This window comes from Miscanthus floridulus, chromosome 14, assembly GCF_019320115.1.
Source record: "Miscanthus floridulus cultivar M001 chromosome 14, ASM1932011v1, whole genome shotgun sequence".
In the NCBI taxonomy this organism is placed as follows: Eukaryota; Viridiplantae; Streptophyta; class Magnoliopsida; order Poales; family Poaceae; genus Miscanthus; species Miscanthus floridulus.
The window spans coordinates 72,772,460-72,790,421 of record NC_089593.1 but is presented as its reverse complement, the minus strand read 5'-3'; the positions used below and the strand labels follow the sequence as shown (position 1 = coordinate 72,790,421).

At 48.3% G+C, this 17,962-nt stretch overlaps 1 protein-coding gene across 2 annotated transcripts; it reads right to left on the bottom strand.

Annotated features, from left to right (window-relative positions):
* Window positions 1-12,523: 12,523 nt before the first annotated feature.
* Window positions 12,524-16,581, bottom strand: LOC136505063 (amino acid transporter AVT1C-like). 2 transcript variants are annotated; one of them, XM_066500153.1, is made up of 12 exons: window positions 16,471-16,581; window positions 16,066-16,335; window positions 15,546-15,928; window positions 15,145-15,359; window positions 15,040-15,063; window positions 14,776-14,956; window positions 14,355-14,574; window positions 14,130-14,265; window positions 13,882-14,044; window positions 13,703-13,746; window positions 13,546-13,608; window positions 12,524-13,435 (listed from the first exon to the last, which is right to left on the bottom strand). In XM_066500153.1, exons 2-12 carry the CDS (start codon window positions 16,305-16,307, stop codon window positions 13,343-13,345), a joined length of 1,764 nt encoding a protein of 587 aa, XP_066356250.1. In that variant the 5' UTR covers window positions 16,308-16,335; window positions 16,471-16,581; the 3' UTR covers window positions 12,524-13,342. The 2 variants fall into 2 exon arrangements, with proteins under 2 accessions (XP_066356250.1, XP_066356251.1); XM_066500154.1 differs by lacking the exon at window positions 16,471-16,581 and having other exon boundaries at window positions 16,066-16,389.
* Between the last annotated feature and the right edge of the window lie 1,381 nt (window positions 16,582-17,962).

The following is a 17,962-nucleotide window of genomic DNA, read 5'->3' as shown; positions in this document are numbered from 1 at the left end:
ACGCTTAGCCTCCATCTCGGCCTGGCAGGGATCTAGCTCTATCTTCAGGGCACTCAACTCAGAGACAACTTCTTCTTGGTTTCTGACGAGAAAAAGAAGTTGCAAAGGTCACAAAGTCTCCCCAAGAAGCGATCAACTCTGACAACCGATGAGTGGCATCAAATTGATGAACCACATCTTTAGTAGAAAGAGGAGCGGAGGGAGAAGACGGTCGATGCGGAGAAGGCAAGATCAGGGACACATCATGGGTAGTCCCAGCTACATCCCTAGATGAATCCACCGTCATGGCCATGGTCACCTCCGGGGCAACCAAGTTAATAGCAGCATCATCACCAGAAAGCCTTGTCCCCCCCCCACAACCACTTCACCAACCGTGCGCTTTGAGTCCTGAGGCTCAGTACTCGGTGGCACACTAGAGGGCTGGCAAGAAGTCAACGGAGGGACGAGAGAAGACAAAGGCCTAAAAGTTGATGAAGAAACTCGCCAATGAGAACAAGAGAAAAGGAGAACAGAAGCAAAGAGACGAAACCAGAATCCACTCACCCAGCTATCTTCTTCTTCGTAAAACAAAAAGAAGACCTCGTAGGGGGAACCACGTCAGCAAAAATGTCCCCGCCACTCAGCGACGGGAGCGATGTAGCCGATACCAGAGCCCTGGAAGAACTCGGCACGGGAGGTATAGAAGAACCCAGTGCAGGAGCCTTGGAAGAACTCATACCCAACGACTGCTTACTACAAAAAGATCAAGACCAAAGTCAAAACAAAGAGGAGGGATTCAACAGCAGGAAAATAAGAAAACAACTCACCGCCGCATGATAAGGGGTGCATCATCGTCCTCTTCTTCCTCAATCTCGACCAAGGCCACCATAGCGCCAGCCGAAAAAAGAACAAAAGTACTCAGTTCAAGATAAAAACAAGAAGACAGAGGGACAGAGTGTATTAATATGCTCACCTAAGAGCATGCTAGCTACAACTGGAGTACCTGGACGAGTACTTGGCTGGCAAGACTTCTTAGAAGTAGGTAAACCAGATGAAGAACCATCCACTCGCCCCCTCTTCGAGACACTATGAGGACCTCGAGGGACTAGATGAGGAACATATTCTTCATATACATCAACAACTCCAGAAGAAACTCCAGGAAACACTGTGGTGATTGGGAACTTACTGGTTACAGAAGCCCCAGCAAGGTTCTCCCTAGTATTCACCACGATAGGGAGGACATCAAGGGGGATCAGGTCAACAAAGTTGCGCCCCAATTCCTACGAAAAGAATAAAACAACAAGACAAGGAAAATTAAGCAAAAATGGATACAACAAAAGAAATACAGAAAGTACACGCACGAAGAGAAAATGACTTACAGCTGGAGGCGGGTTGTTGGTAGAGTACTCGGAGACAGTAAGTGGGACAACGCTTGCTCCTTTCAGCATCTTCTAGAGACGCTCAAGTACCTCCTCATCGGTCAACTCAAGGGCAGGGACCATGCGTGAAGGATCCTCAGCCCCAGAGTACTCGAAGCCAAGGTTCTCTCGCTCCTTCAGAGGCTGAACACGGCGACGAAGAAAGCTCAAGACAATACCGAAGCTAGTCAAGCCATGCTATTTTAGAGTACTTATCCTATCGAGAAATGGCTGGATCGCCTGAACCTCAGCCGTCGTCACAGGGTTCTTATCCCATCGGTCATTAACCAAGGGACCAGATCTAGAGTGAACAACAAGAGAAGGAATCAGATTAGCAGCGTAAAACCAGTCGGCACACCAATCCCTCACAGAATCAACCAGGTCATAGTCAAAGAACTTGCTCTTAAGACCTTGGCAAAATTGAATCCCGCAGCCACCAAGAACACTGGTGTCTTCGCGACGAGGTTGGGGTTTCAGACGAAATAAGTTGTGAAAGAGAGAAAGAGAAGGGGGAATTCCAAGGAAAGTTTCACAAAGATGAACAAAGACAGAAAGGTGAAGGACTGCATTGGGAGCAAGATGACTCAGGCTAATCCCAAAATAGCTGAGAAATTGATGAAGAAAGGCAGAGGCAGGAAGGCAAAGCCCAGCACGGATGAAGGAGATGAAAAGAACAATCTCACCAGGACCTAGAGCAGGGACCCGATGCTCGCCTAGAACTCTCCATTCAGCAATGTCCTTGCTCTGGATCAAACCATCGCTGACAAGTTCCCGAAGCTGATCTTCAGTTGTCATCGGAGTCGACCAAGCCTTTTGGGCAGCCCTCATGGCCACGAACTCTTGGTTCTCAATCACGGAAAGTGATGATTCCTCGTGAATAAAGGTTGCCTGGGACTTGCTCGCGGCCTTCTTCCTACCCATGTACTAATGGAGGAAAAAAGGAACTAGGGGAAGAGAAGGCTTGGACGGTGGTGCTAAGATGGTGGCGGCAATGGCGACGGTGGATTTCTAAAAGCTAGGGTTTCAAGGCAAGAGAAGGGCAGTAAAGAAAAAGAAGATGAAAGGTCTTTAAATAGATTTTACAGCGATAAAAATGGCCCACCAGGCCCGTTAAAGCACGGTGTGAGAACGCAACGGTCCATCTACTGACACAGCTAAAATGACGGAGGGCACAAATCCACACAACGGTATAATTCAACAGGCATATTTCAGACTTATCCATCTAGCACCACGGCGTAGTTATCGGATTACTACAAAAACAACCTGTCAACCATGAAGAAACGAAGGCTACCTCACAAGGAACATAAGAACCCGGTTCTTACAGAAAGAACTTGGGAATCTCATGAACAACCAGGACTACAGCAGAAAAATAAATGACAACTCAGAAGATAAGATTCTTTCCATTATAAGCGACTTCAAAAATAGAAGATTACAAATCTTACAAGACCCAATAAACTCGGTACTACGACAATCAAGGTAGCAAAGAGGAACCCAGACACAGCTAGGCTCTGGAATGACTACGTGCTCCAAATTGCTACTTGGTAGAACAAACTGCACTCGGCTACACTATTTTCTTCAAAGGACGGACACAGTGCATCCAAGACAGAAATAAGCAGCATGGCGGGACAACATAGACCAGGAGAAGTCGGCAGGCATCTGTCTACCCAAGCCCGACGTGATGCGGGATCAGGTGTTGATCTGCACCGGACAGTCGTAGGGCGGGCAAGGAAGATCAACCCAGAACTGCTGGATGAAGGAACGCATCCCACATCACAAGACTTCCTCCAACTACCTCCACGTACTTCCAAGTACAATGCTGCTACGGGATTAGTCTACCTCTAATCCCTATCACAAGACTTCCTCCAGCTACGACAAGACACATAGGAACTACAAAACATGCCCGGGGGCTGCTCTACTTCACAAACTGCCATATTCATGACTACGAAGGTTTCAACAAAATGTTCAATGGATGAAAACAAGCACTCTGGGAGGGTATTTATAGATCGAAGGAGCGGCGCACATGGACTAGGAGTACCAACGAAACAAGCCTAATAAAGGACACAGTGAAAAGACAGGACTCAATAATAGAAGACTCAGGCGAGAGGGAACAGTACTCAAAGACGAGCATATTTGGAAGAATATGCCAACACTGTACAACCCGTGAATAGGCAACATTAACACTCAATCACCACCATACAACTACACCTGACAAACAGCAGACTACCAGAGAATATGTCAAGACAATGCATCTGAGTTCTTTTTAAATCAAAGAACCCGGATAAATGCTCAGAGGCTGCAACAGGGGAAGATTTCAGTTCGTGGAACAAATCAGACTCAAGACCCTCCAACTCTTTGTTCCAAACAGTAAGAGGCTCGGGGGCTACACTCAGTGAGTGCACTTTTTCCTTAAAAAAAAGCGCACATCACTCGAAAGGCTTCTTCAAGACAGCAATTTTCAAACAACATAAGATTCAAGACCCTCTAGCTCCTTGTTCCAAATAGCAAGAGGCTCAGGGGCTACAGTCAGTGAGTGCACTTTTTTCTTTGAAAAAGCACACATCACCAAGAAGACTTCTTCAAGACAAAACTACTTGAAGGACTCATGAAAAAAAGAAGCTGGACCGAGCTATATCCGAGTTCTTTTTGATAAAGAACCAGAGTACATGCTCGAGAACATTTCAACGAAGGATTAGAGCGATTTCAAGACAAGACCCTCCCGCTCCTTGTACCAAATAGCAAGAGGCTCGGGGACTACACCCAAAGAGGAGTACTTTTTTCTTCAAAAGGTACACTCCACACGAAGATCTCACAGAGCGCTACACGGTTTCGCTCAAGAAAGCACTCAGATGACGCTTGTTCCTGCTCGGCAAGACCTGAAAGAACAAGACAAGGCTTCTAGAGCTCAACCATGAAGTGCTCGGGGGCTTGTCGGTGCAGGACCCACAGGATACCCCACAAGGAAGAGAGAAGATCTAATCTAACTAGGTTTCTCCCCATGTAATCTTAGTAGTAGTATTATTCTGTAATCCTACTAGGAACTCTCATTGTAAACCAACTAGGATTCTGACCTCCTGACTATATAAAGGAGGGCAAGGTTCCTAGAGGAGGAGAGAGAGAACAATTGTACAACACAACACTTTACAATCAATCCAACGCAAAGGCTAACACCGACTGGACGTAGGGCTATTACTTGATCATCGATCGAGGGTCCGAACCAGGATAAATCAACTATCTCTTGCGTTAACCGTCGAGTTCCGCATACGCTGAAGCCTGAACAATACTACCTCGGGGACCCCCATGGCAGGCTATCGGTGGTCAAACATCGACAACGAACAAGACGAGGCTTCCAGAGCTCAACCATGAAGTGCTCGGGGGCTTGTCGGTGTGGGACCCATAGGATACCCCGCAAGGAAGAGAGAAGATCTAATCTAACTAGGTTTCTCCCCATATAATCTTAGTAGTAGTATTATTCTGTAATCCTACTAGGAACTCTCATTGTAAACCGACTAGGATTCTGACCTCCTGACTATATAAAGGAGGGCAGGGTTCCTAGAGGAGGAGAGAGAGAACAATTGTATGACATAACACTTTACAATCAATCCAACGCAAAGGCTAACGCTGACTGGACGTAGGGCTATTACTCGATCATCGATCGAGGGTCCAAACCAGGATAAATCGACTGTCTCTTGCGTTAACCATCGAGTTCCGCATACGCTGAAGCCCGAACAATACTACCTCGAGGACCCCCGTGGTAGGCTATCGGTGGTCAAACATTGACACCCCTGATCGTGGAGGCAAGGACAAAGAGGCGGCGGTGCCCTACTGCTACTCGGTGACTCCTCCAACGGCCGCTTACCGTGGTCCATCCTGGCCGACAAGGAAGGAACACCGGCTGCTCAAAAGCGAAGATGGGAAAGTAGTGAAGCAGGTGACCTGAAGCGAATGCCTCCCCACAAAACCACTCCAAGAGCATTTATAGCCGCCAGGGGCACTCAAGGCAAATGCGCGTTCATTCTCATTTTCTAACCACTTGAAGAACCCCATAGAGAAAGTGAAGCGATCGGAGGGAAGGCAGAACGACGGTTGCCTACGCAGCGGCACGAGACAAGTAAGCCGCACACATCCCGACTCTTTTCATATCATTTCGATTTGTGCGCCCGCGTTCTGTGGTGCACGACCGCTCATGAGTGGGCACCATTATGCCGCGATGTGACCGGGGAGGCCTGCCGCCCCTTGAGATCATGCGTGGAGCGACACACTGCGAACACGACCCCATGTCAAGCTTAGGAAACCCACTCTTGGGCCGGTTCTTAGAAGGGCTTAATGCCACAAAAGGGATAGGGGCAGGGAGGAGATGGACCCCTGCGGCTCTAATAGGTGGTGTGGAGCCACACGACCATCTATCTCTGTATCCTAGTCGCCCGCTTTGAAGTCTCCTGGGTTCACCCCCTTTGGGGGACGGCATCTTGCCCCCTGGCCGCTACAGAAGTGGTTGGGGACCAACGGGATTGATGGCCAATGATTTATGTGATGTCTCTCGATGAGGCACAGCCAAACTCCATGTTGATTGAGGAGGATATCGGGTCCCGCTCGGATTACCCATCGACCCCAATGAGGCGCATCGCTATGACCATGTGGTTATGGTGGACATGCCTCTCCCCGCGTGGGGCAAAACCAAACTTGCCTATAATAGGGCATCACGACCTCTCAGGGTCGGTAGGAGCACCGAGAAATAAGAGTCGGGTCCCCGCGACCCCATAAAAGGGTCGAAACCAAGACCGAGACCCCTCCTGGCACCTCTAGGTCTAAAGACCAAGGGCCAGCTTTTTAAGACTCATAAACCATCAGAGGTCCAAGACCTCTCTGGGAGGGATCGGCGAAGCGTATGGCTCGGGCAATGCAGCAAGTGACTTCCATACAAAGCAATGCGGAACCCAAAACGTGATCACGACTCGGTCACGTGGAAAAAAGCAAAAAGGTCCAAGACCTACGAGCCAGAGCACGATCGCATAAAACCTCTTGAACGTGCAAAGAGAGGTCGAGAAAATGTTTTCTCGCGTTAAGCCAAAAGCCACGATCCTAACCCCGTGACCCAGGGGCTCGCGACAGGCTCAAATGAAAACCAAAATGCACAGAAAAGAGCGTTCTTTTCACTCAAATCCCTAGAAGTACAAGAGTGGTCGAGCCGCTTGGAAATGTACTAAATCATGACTCCACTGCCTAGGCGACATCATCGGGGTCCTCAGAGGTGCCTGCTAGAAATGCAGGAGGAAGAGGACGAGAAATCGCTTCACTCCCCTTCTCGTAGCATCACAACCCCTGGAGTAGAAAGGCATGGGGAGGTCAAGATGAGAGCGGGATCAAGCCCGTAGGCCACCACCATCGTGCTTCAGAAAAGCATGATGGGGATACCAAGTGATGGCAACACTTCCCCCAAACCACGGGCAACTCCCAAGAGTAGCTTGTGGGCTCTAGGAGTAGTTGATTGTTGCCCTTGGCCCTTGTGTTTCGATGACCCAAAACCTAAGGGTTTGGGGAAGCATTAAAACCACGAGGGCTTACGGTTGGCCTGAACACCGCCTCAATCCTCCCCCACTCACAAGATCCCTTCTAGCACCAGTTGTCGAAGGGGCGCCACCAGCTTTTGGGCACTATCGGCAGGGACACAGGACGGGAACAACGCGGTTCTTCTCAAACTCTCCTCTCCTATTCCTTCGCCCTCTCAGCGGGAAGGATGGGAGCGGTTTGTAGATACAACCATGGGTGGTTCGAGCAAAAGGAACGCACATATTTATAGGCCCAAGGGTAGACCGAGTAGCCTGAAACTCCCATGCCGCGTGGCAAAGCCACGGGAGGTCACAGCCAATGTTAGATGCCCGTGTAAAGTCAGGAAAGTCTAGACCTGCCCAAAGGCAGGGCCGGTGCAGCGTCAACAAGACCACACGGCCTTGCCTGGGTCACAGACCTCGATGAGCGGCACGCTGATATGGCAAGGCTCAGCAATCACATACCACTTCGATAGGACGGGACAGGGTGCAACATCCAACTACCGTCCTGAATGCACCAAGCCCGCAAGGGGTCAGGCGACGAAGCTTGATGAAGCCATGACTATGGACCCGCGTTCAATGCGCACCGCCTCTCAGCGCTTTCATGATCACTTCACGATCGCAAAAACGCTCGAGGGCTACTATCAGGATTATAACTCTAGGGTGTCTCAAGGCACCGATCAGATAGCAGGCCACGAGGCTTGCAATGCGCTAGCTGGCGAAGGCCCAAACGACCAGGGTCCTATCAAGCCGAGCAAGCTAGGACGGACGCAAGGGCCAGGGTCAGCCATGACCTCTTCCTCCGACCCTAGTCGCACAACGTTCGCAAAGAACACAACCTCTCCCCGTTATGACCATCGGAAGAGATAGGGAGAGGTCGCGTCTGGCCAAGCGCCCCAGCTCTAATAAAAGCGAGCATGCTGCACTGACCCCACAAGGACCTAGGAGACAACAGTCACCTCAGCTCGGTCAGACACCAACCCTGTGCCACGCCGCACGGACAAGACAACACTGCCTCAAAGCGGTGATAACGGGTACGAAGACCATCGACAGACATGGCCCGGTGGTACGAATATATGGTCGCACCCACTACAGGATGGGATCCACGACAAAGGCCATGGCATCGAAGCCATCCAGACTGGCAGCGGGCCCCGACCTCGACAACTAGGGTCATGGTCCTCAGCTCCTCAAGACAAGACAGTCATCGGCAACCCAGGACACCCACCAACTCCCATACGACGCCATGGAAGACATGACGATGATGACGAAGACCACAACAGACACCGCATTGCGTAGGACGGCTGACGAACCACCATCGAGGCTATAGTGCTGCCACAGCCAGCACAGTAGCGCCATGTCACATCCTGCCGCAACATGGCCAGAACACCATGACGATAGCCACGACCGAACGTGCACCAGAAGACGACGTAGCTTGCAAGCCAAGTTAGCTAGGCTCTCGACCCTTCGGTCAGGAGAACCTCCTCTTTGTACAAGCCATGGTCCCAAACTCTATATAAGGGCAGCTAGGGCACCCATCTCGGGCACGACTGATATCCTTTACCATTCCATTCATTCTTCATCGTAGTAGGGCTCCTGGAGCTTCTCTTCGAGCAGCCCTTCGCCTAGCGTGGGTCCTTCCATCTCTTCCACCATTCTTGCACCCTATTGTAACAACTTCAGAGCATTCAAGCAAGGAACACGCACTCGATCATGTCTGAGACTGGACGTAAGGCTCTGGCTTGAACCAGCATGAATCCTCGTGTCTATTGGATGCCTCCATCGTCATCCTAGAGCAGCGCGACAATCGTATAAGTTTACTAGTCTGGTTTACGAAATACCGACACATTGGAACTATTTAGTAACCTTTTATATTAATTTAATAGTATTAATGATAATTAAATTAATTTTAGTATTTTTCTAATTTAGTTTAAACCTAATATATTTGTTGTTGCAAATTATTATAATACTTTAATTTATTTTTTGGTGATGTGAATTATTTTATATAATTTATAATTTTATGATAAATATTATATAAATAATGTTTGATTAATTGATGGATATTATATATATTGATTTAATTGATAAATATTATATATTTGTTGAATTGAGTAAATATCCGAATATAAATTTGAATCCGAGACATTCGTTTTGTATTTATATTCGACATGATCCGTATCTGTATCTGAATCCAAATTAAAATGTGATAAAAGGTGACATCCATACCGATTCCATGCGAATCCGATCCGTTTCCATCCCGACATAGAATGGAGCCGTCACAACCAAAATATTAAAGTTCTCCTAGTGTTTTGGCATTTAAATTTAGTATAAATTTTTCCTACTAAATGCCTCGTAGTGAGGATTCTTATGTGCTATAACTAGTGATAGTGTTTTATTACTATTTAAAAATACTAGAAGAATTCCACTATTTCGGTAGTGCATCGCAGTGACCGATAAGCAAGGCTGTCTGTCATCCTGTCCTCCATGATGCAAACTTATTTGTGCATGCATGCATGGCGATCGACTTTTGTCACGCGGTGTGGGTCGCGGGTGTATTAGCGTGACCCATGCCGTGAGTGAGTGAGATGTCGTTTTAATTTGGTGAGACGCTAACCTACGGACTTCTGAACGAACGCCCGCGCCTGTGCACCCTGTGTCACGTGCATTTTTTTCCAGCGCCCTTTTTCGTGTCTCATGCCCGCATCGTCCGCGCCTGCACCTAGTGTCGCGTGCATCTCCGTTTCCCGCGTCTTCCTACATTTTCCACGCCTGGATCGCCTGGATGCCTCGTCCTGTCTGCACCACCCGCCGCACATAGGGACTGCACGCTTCTGCTCCGCTTCCCACGTGCAGGCGAGGGCCGCCTGTGCCCCGCTCCATATCGTGCTCGTGGGGACCACCTATGCCTACGCCTACTCCATGTCGCGCTCGCACCCCCGCCTGCGGATGTGCGCTGTGTAACTCTAGCCGTCCCATTCAACAAACATAAAAACACTTGCAACACCAAAAAATTTGTTGCAACATACATCTAAAACAGATGAAACATTTGGAACAAATACGTATAACCTCTGTGTAAAACATATGCAACAGCCAGATAAAACACTTACAACATGCATGCGTCTGGAATGGATGAAACATTTCGAACAAACGCTTGCAACATCTGTGTGAAAACATGTGCAATATCCAGATAAAACACTTGCAACATACGTCTGAAAAACAGATGAAACATTCTGAACAAACGCTTGCAGCATACATGTCTAGCTAATGCAACATGTGGCAACATCTCAATCTACTTTTGCAACATCCATATGCAACACTTGTTACATACCTTTGAAACATCTAAAACACTTAAAACATACACTTGCAACATGCGCTTCTTCGCGGGAGATGATGTCCTGATTGGCGACGACCTTTCACCTGGTGGCGTCTGAGGGAGGGTGTGGGGCTGGCGCAGTGCACGCCATGGCCACGACATGCGAGTGCATAGTGGGGCGCGGCGGTGGATGGACGCAGCGGCGAGGCAGAGTGGACGACACAGCGCATGATGGGTGCACGCACGTTGAGATGGCCGCGGCGGCAACGAAGAGTGGTGCGACGCGGCGTAGGATGGGGGAACGCTCGAGGAGATGGCTGCGACGGCGATGCGGATTGGGGCGAGCGGATGGCCTTACGGTGCGGTGAAGCATGCGATGGATGAGCGGAGTGGCGATATATTTTTTTAGAGAGGCAAGGAGACGTAGAGAGGGCCGTTGGGCTGGTAGCGATAGCGCGCAGGCCTGTCACCGAGCGTCAAGACAGCATTACCGTTTAATTTGACCCTACAGTTAGCTTGTAGTAATAAGGCGCTTGGTGGGCAGTCCACTTCAAGGATGCATACATACATGGAATAGGATAGGCACCTGCTTTGGATCACCAAAAGGTAACGCCCCCCAGTGACCGGGACCAATGTGCAACAAACAGATGCCACTAGTTAGAAATAGGGGCCGGCCGGGCCGGCCGGGTTCACGAATAAACCGGGAGAGAAGGAAACAGGCCACACAACATCGAGGAGGCCGCCGACAAAGATATTGGAAGTTTGGAACCATTTTGGAGAGACCGTACCTCAAACACATACTCGCCTGAAAAGCTGAATTTTTACCTTCGCGTGCTCCGTCGCGCACACATGCACCGGCCAGGACCAGGAATGCCGGAACGGTCTGGTCTGGCCGGGTCTGGTCCGCAGAAGATCCGTGGACGCCCTCGGTGGACACGGACAAGGACGGCACGAGTGGCCGCGAGCGCGACCCGGCCGGCGTGGGTGCGTGCGTTGCGTACGTCACTGTCGTTTTCTGCGGACCGCACGGGTGTGGTCTCTCGTCTCTCCTCCGCGTCCATGCATCCGTCCCATCTTTGTGGCTGCCGGGTGCCGGCGCCGTGTCGCCCAACTGCCCCCACAGACTAGCAAAGCTTGCAACGACCCAGCCCAATGACGTCGATCTCAAGTTATCAGCAGTAGTTCAGGAGTACCAAGCTAGTGGTTAGTACATTGGATTCAGATTTGGTCAAGTCGATTTTGTGCCACACAAATGAATGCAAAATTGTTACATCAGAAATGAATACCAAATCGTTACATAAATGAATACATTCCTAAATTTATTCTACGATTTAATGAAATGGCGGCAGTGCTACAGCGAGGCACCTATAATGACATCACCATTTCCGAGATTTGTCAGTTTAACTCAGGTCTTTGGAGGGCTCATAGGGGGTATGATGTGCGTACATGTGTTTGTATGGGTGAGTGTGCGCTCATATATATATATATACGTACTGTGTCTAAAGGAAATTACAATGCATATACACACGGTAGAGATGTGGTCCTGAGTCCTAACCATGCGCTTCAAATATGCACCGGAGGATGAGAACTCCATAAGAGACCATGAGCAATGCAAGGCGCCGAAAGGACCGGCCGGGCCCATGGCCCTTTCGCCGGGGGACATGGTCCGATAGAGTATGAGGGACATGGAAAGAGAGGCCCCACCACACAACAAGATTAGTCTTAGTTAATCGCCCATGGCCGCTCTAATAATAGTCTAATCCAAGCACTCATTGACACCACATAACACAGAGCCGATCTCCCGTCCTCCTCCCTTGGATTCTCATCTCATCATCCCATCTGGGCGCTGTGGCTATAAATACCACCTCACCCCCCACCACCCAAGCCTCACTCTTTGCATCTGCAACAAACCAACCACAACCAGAGAAAAGCTTCCAAGTTCCAACAACAACTCCTGCAGAGAGCTGCTGCCGTTTGCCCCCACCTGTCTGTATTTCACGATCCTAGCAGAGATCAGAGAGAAAGGGAAGGGCTACAGAGAGTCTAGAGAGATGGAGATGTACATGGAAGACAAGAGCAAGATGCTGTTCAAGAAGGGGAGCCGGAGGTCGACGGCGACGGCGGCCGAGGGGAGCCCGGCTGCGGGGCTCAAGGCGGGCCGGTCGGTGCCGGGCCGGCTGGCGAGCCTGGTGAGGGAGCAGAGGGCCAGGTTCTACATCATGCGCCGCTGCGTCACCATGCTCGTGTGCTGGAGGGACTAGTACAGGAGAAGAGAGTGGGCATCCAGGGCCGTAGGCCCATCGGGTGGATGTGGCTGGGCCTGGTAGGTCGTTCATGTGTCATACTGACTAGTTTCTTTTTTTTTAAAAAAAAGTGTCACAGTGACTCTTCTTTCCGGAGACTGGAAAGAGAGATCAGAGATGTGCCTGTTCCATGGCCATCCTGTGCTTCATATAGTGTCAGAAAATTAGTTTCTGTTCTGGCTGAAGGACAGCACAGCATTGTTGCAAAAAGGCTACTACACTTCCAATTTCAGTTTAAATTATGGTTCCTGTTGCTATGTTTTTACTGCTTGGTATCACAAGTCTGAACTCTGATCTCTGAACAAGACAATTCTGAACTCTGAACAAGACAAGTCTCCTGAATTCTGAACAAGGCAAGATGGTGGTTAATGTAGCAACGTTTTTTCTTGACAAATCAGTATCTCTAAATGAAAACTGTGTATTAGATTTTATCATTCAATGTATTTTTCTGAATGACAGGTTGCATACTATAATCAGCTTATAAACGACTGAAGCATTTTACAGTGCTGTTCTAGCTGTTCCTTTTAGATGACCTGAATTGTATTCTCCTGCTGCGCAAACGACAACTGAAGACACGCCTACAGAAAAGTTCTACTGAAAAAATTCTTGTCACGAATGTCTGAAACATAACCTTCACCTGTTACAGCAAACACTCTCTTACCGAATTTCTGTCAAAAAGAAGGAACAAAATAAACGTAGCTACGAAAAATCTTCAGACTGCCAGTTTCAACTCTGTCAACATACGAAAGAATCTGTAACAACTACACCAACATCAGCTAGCACGCACTATCTGCTGCTAATCATCCGGTTGATTGAGGTATATGACCCGATGCATGCACATACGACGCCAATCATTATGATGATTATGCACAGGATGATCTGAAAGGAAAGGGAAAGTTAGATCACAGATATTCAGTGTTCAGCAATTTCGGGGTTCAAATCTGTATCTGTTGGTGTGTATGTATGTGTCAGCGTTTCTAGTTGGTTACCTCCCACAAAGGTACTGCACCCTTCTTGATGGAGAGATAGCATGCACATGGCAGTATTAAAGCCTGTAAATCATCAAGCACATTTTTATTAACTTGTTCAATTGGCCAAAGAAAAATCCACTGCAGAAGTTTAGGTGAAACATTTTCCAGAACCTACCACAAGCATTGTGAAGACAGATCCAAGCAATGCCATCACCAGGGCTGCAAATCAGAGGGGATAGGAAGTAGCATTAACACACATGATGTTTTGGGTGGCAATTCCCGCATGTCATTAGGATTTAGTAAATACTGTACGTACCAAATATTTGATATTCAGTTACCGAGAAGACTACTCACCAAAATAAGGAAAAAGCAGAGCCACCGCAACAGTTGAGAAGACGAGGCATGTCCTCACAGACATTCCAACCAGGTAACTCTGCATCTTCTTTGGTAGGGCTTCCTCTATAGACAAGGCGACTGGCGTCATTGTCAATGCATACTTTGTGTATGGATTCACAACCTGAAACCAGAGAAAAAAAATGATGAAATTAGCATCTCTTCATTTTGAATGCAATGGCATAACGGTAAGGGGGTTTTCCTCGTACCGTCATCCAAATGGCAATTTTCGATGGGATGTACTGTTGTGGCAAGTTCAGAGTGAACTGTGACATAGTGGACTCGCCAAACATCAGAAACCCTGAGATCGCAACTCCAGCATATACAAGTGTTACCACTGTGAAGCTGAAACGGTGGACAATATCATCATGTAAGCAGGCGGCAATTTTCACAAGAAACAACAAAGTTATCGTGTTGATAAGAGCACTACTTACCAGAACAGGAGCACAAATGGAAACTGGGAGCGTTCCTTCATGGACGAATATATGTTTGGAAAAACCGAGTGTCCTGAATAGCAGTATCCATACAGGCCAAGTGCCACTGGAAGGTGGGTCACGTTCACTACAGCACCAGAAAAGTGAAACCCAATTCCTTCTCCAATGCCAACCCAGAATAGGCAGACAATGACTGTAATTGTCGCGATCACACCTCCAGCTGAGTACAAAGATGGTCAGGACTCAGGAACAATACTTCTTTCACTGAAAGGTTACTTTTGTCGCTTAGAAACTAACTGAACTATTAGTAATACGAGTCAGTTCTAATACTTCCATTCCTTAGAAAGAACGTTCTGACTTAAATTGTCCAAAATATAAGAAATAAGAAGCAATGCTGTAGAGATTCTACATTTTTACATACCAGAAAGATATGAGAGGAGACTGAGGTTCCTGAGCCAGACTGATGGGAGAATTGCCAAGGCCATTGTGATTGCAAAGAGATTGTGTGCGTTCAGGTCGATGCCAGTAAAAGCTAAATATGCTGAGGGAAACACTGATGACAAGCTGTCTCCTAGCAGCGTGATGTACTCCACACAGCTTGCCTGCAAAAATTACTTATGTTCAACAATCAAAGGCATACTAGCCAGCCATTCACAATAAGTTTCAGAGTTCAGAGAACACTTACATAAAGCTCCAGGTAAAGAACAACCTGAAAAAGAGATGTGATCAGTCAGGTAAACAAAAGATGTGGTGACTTTTGAAGATATCTGTATTGTCAGGGAATACATACCGATACAAAGATTCGACCGAAAAAACCAAAAGCGACTTGTCCAATATCTGGGTATGTCTCAATGTTGGGTGAACTGTCTATGCATCTCTTCAGAAGCAAGCCCGTGTAGCACGAGCTGCCACCCAACAAGGGGAGCAGCAGGAGGCTTAACCATCCCCCTTCCTTGATTCCGTAAGCTGTGGTGAGAATTCCAACGCCGCACAGAACATTGAACCCTGGGAATTCGACCAGCAAAGAGGTTCAGAACAAAAATCAGCATCCCAATTCGACATCCCGATCCTAGCTAATTACTCTGCAGCTGATTCAGAGTTTCAGACGATTTCAGATTTCCAGCTACTACGAGATTTGGACGTGAACAACAAGCTTAACACAAAGGAATCAGAGATCAACTGATGACGCACCATTGATGATTGACTGGCTCCTGCTGCACTTGCTAGCAGGCGGAGGAAGCTCGATGTAATCGGATTTCAGGCACGCCCTGGACGGCCTCTCGGGCAACTCGGCCTCGTGCCCAGCCGGAGGCCGCGGCGGGTGGGCGAGGCTGTCCGTGGACTGCTTCACGGGCGGCTGCTGCTGCGGGTGCAGCGATGACTGCGACAGCTGCGAGAGCGAGGGCGGAAGCAGCGGCCTGGTGAGCGGCAGCCCCGAGCCGTCGCCCTTCCTGAGGAAGAAGGAGCTCCCGGCCTTGAGGAAGGAGCTGCCGAATCTGGTGAGGCTTGGGCTCGCTGCCATGAGCGTGTTCACCCTCGGCGACGGCACCGCACTCATCATGTCGATCGACTGCCTGCGAAACGAAAATGCCGCCAAGGAATAGTCGTCAGTTCCGACTTCCGAGTCGCGACTCGCGAGCGACATTGACAGCGTGCAACCATCGACCATCGTATCGCGTGGAAGAGAGGGCGAGGCGATTGGTTGACGAACCTGTAACTCTGCGGCCACGCGCCCTTCGGGCCTTCGTCGGGCGCGTCGTCGTCGCGCTCGTCGCCGCCGCGGTGCCCGCCACGGCCCGCGCGGGCCTCGTCGTCGCTCCGATCGGAGAAGGATCCCTCGTCGGACGAGGTCGGCGGGGAGCCGCCGTCCCGGTCGGCGCCGAGGTCGTCGTCCTCGTCGCCGATGAACAGCAGCGACCGGTCGCCGTGGCCCATCTCCTCGTCGCGGTCCATCGCTGGCGTGGCGTCCACGATCTCCTTACTACGGGAATGCACGCACACGACACAACACGTCAATGCAAGCGAGGATCAACAAGATTCCAACCATCAACCCCTGATGCAACGATCTAACAACAACGAAGACGAGAGGTTAGGGTAAGTATCGATCAGTACGTACCCGAACACGTACGTGGCGACGCTTCCGCGCGATCTCCAACTCCTCCAGCCAGGAGCGAGCGAGAGAGCGAGGGGAGAGAGAGAGAGAGAGGCGGCCGGTTTCTGAGGAGCCGGTCCCGGACTCGTGGCCGCGCCGCCTCTCTCGCGTTCGCACCTCTCGCAACGATGAACCGGGTGACGTACGCACGTAGTCGTGTTCGCGGCGGCTGACACTGGGCCCGTCGCTACTGCCACTGAATGGTGGGCCGTGGGCCCATGCCCTCCCCTCGTGTGGTATCGGAAGCGTGCATGCGTAGATGTCGCATCAGGTTGGTATTGAGCTGGAAAACAGTAGAAGTACGTACGTGACACAGCTTGTTCCGAGTTTAAATCACGCTCCTACTCAGTCAAACTTTACGTGACCGAATATTCAATCGTCTAAAAACTATATCCCCTCCAATCACAAATTTAATACTTGTCTTATATATATATATATATATATATATATATATATATATATATATATATATATATATATATATATATATATATATATACACACACACACACACACCTAATACTGAGAGTGTCTCCCACCCAAAATGAGTCTTAGATGGTACTGTATCAACCTCTAATAGTGTACCTATATGCGAGACTCATTTTGAGTTACAACAGAGGCACAACCAAAATATGAGTATCCTCTCTCATGGAGACTAATTTACAGAAATGGTTCTCTTCTGGGTCCCGTTGTTGGAGAAGACAAAAAATGAGTATTGAATCCTTTGTCTGTAGCGCTACCCAAACGTGTAATGAGTCTTGTATTTTGGGTAATGTTGTTGAAGGTAGTCTAAAGAGGCAAAATTTCTTGCCACAATTTTTTTGTCCATCACCTAATCTCCGCCGGATTCACGCTTAGATCATCCAATTGTGATTTCCGTGTTCGGGTCGTACTTCTTTCTATCCCTTTCCTAATACTAAAGAGGCAAAATTTCTATCATATGTTTCGTCCAACCTATTCACTGTGACTTGCGCCTGTTTTTTATTCATGAAAGCGAGTCCGTGCCCTTTGCCAGACTGCCAGATTGTTTTCTCTTTATTTTTGTTTCCGCCTATCCACTGACACCTACTCTTTCCGTCCCATTGAAAATATTGTTTTTTACTTTTAGACTTCTTATTTGATCATTCGTCTTATTCAAAATTTTTATAAAAATAGTAAAATAAATAAATCATTATTAAAATATCTCTAATGATACAATAAATCATAACAAAATAAATAATATTTATATAAAAATTTTAAATAAAACAAATAGTCAAATAAGAAGTCTAAAAATAAAAAATGGACACCTCCAATGGACGAAGGTAGTACTTCCGTTTCTTTTCCCGTAGGAAGTGTTGTCGTCCGCCCATCCTGTCCGGTTGTTTTTTCTTTTCTCCCCACGTTTAGTTCCATGATTTTTCTTCTTCTTCTTATCTCTTTTTTATAGATACAAAAAATAAATAATAAAAATAGTAGT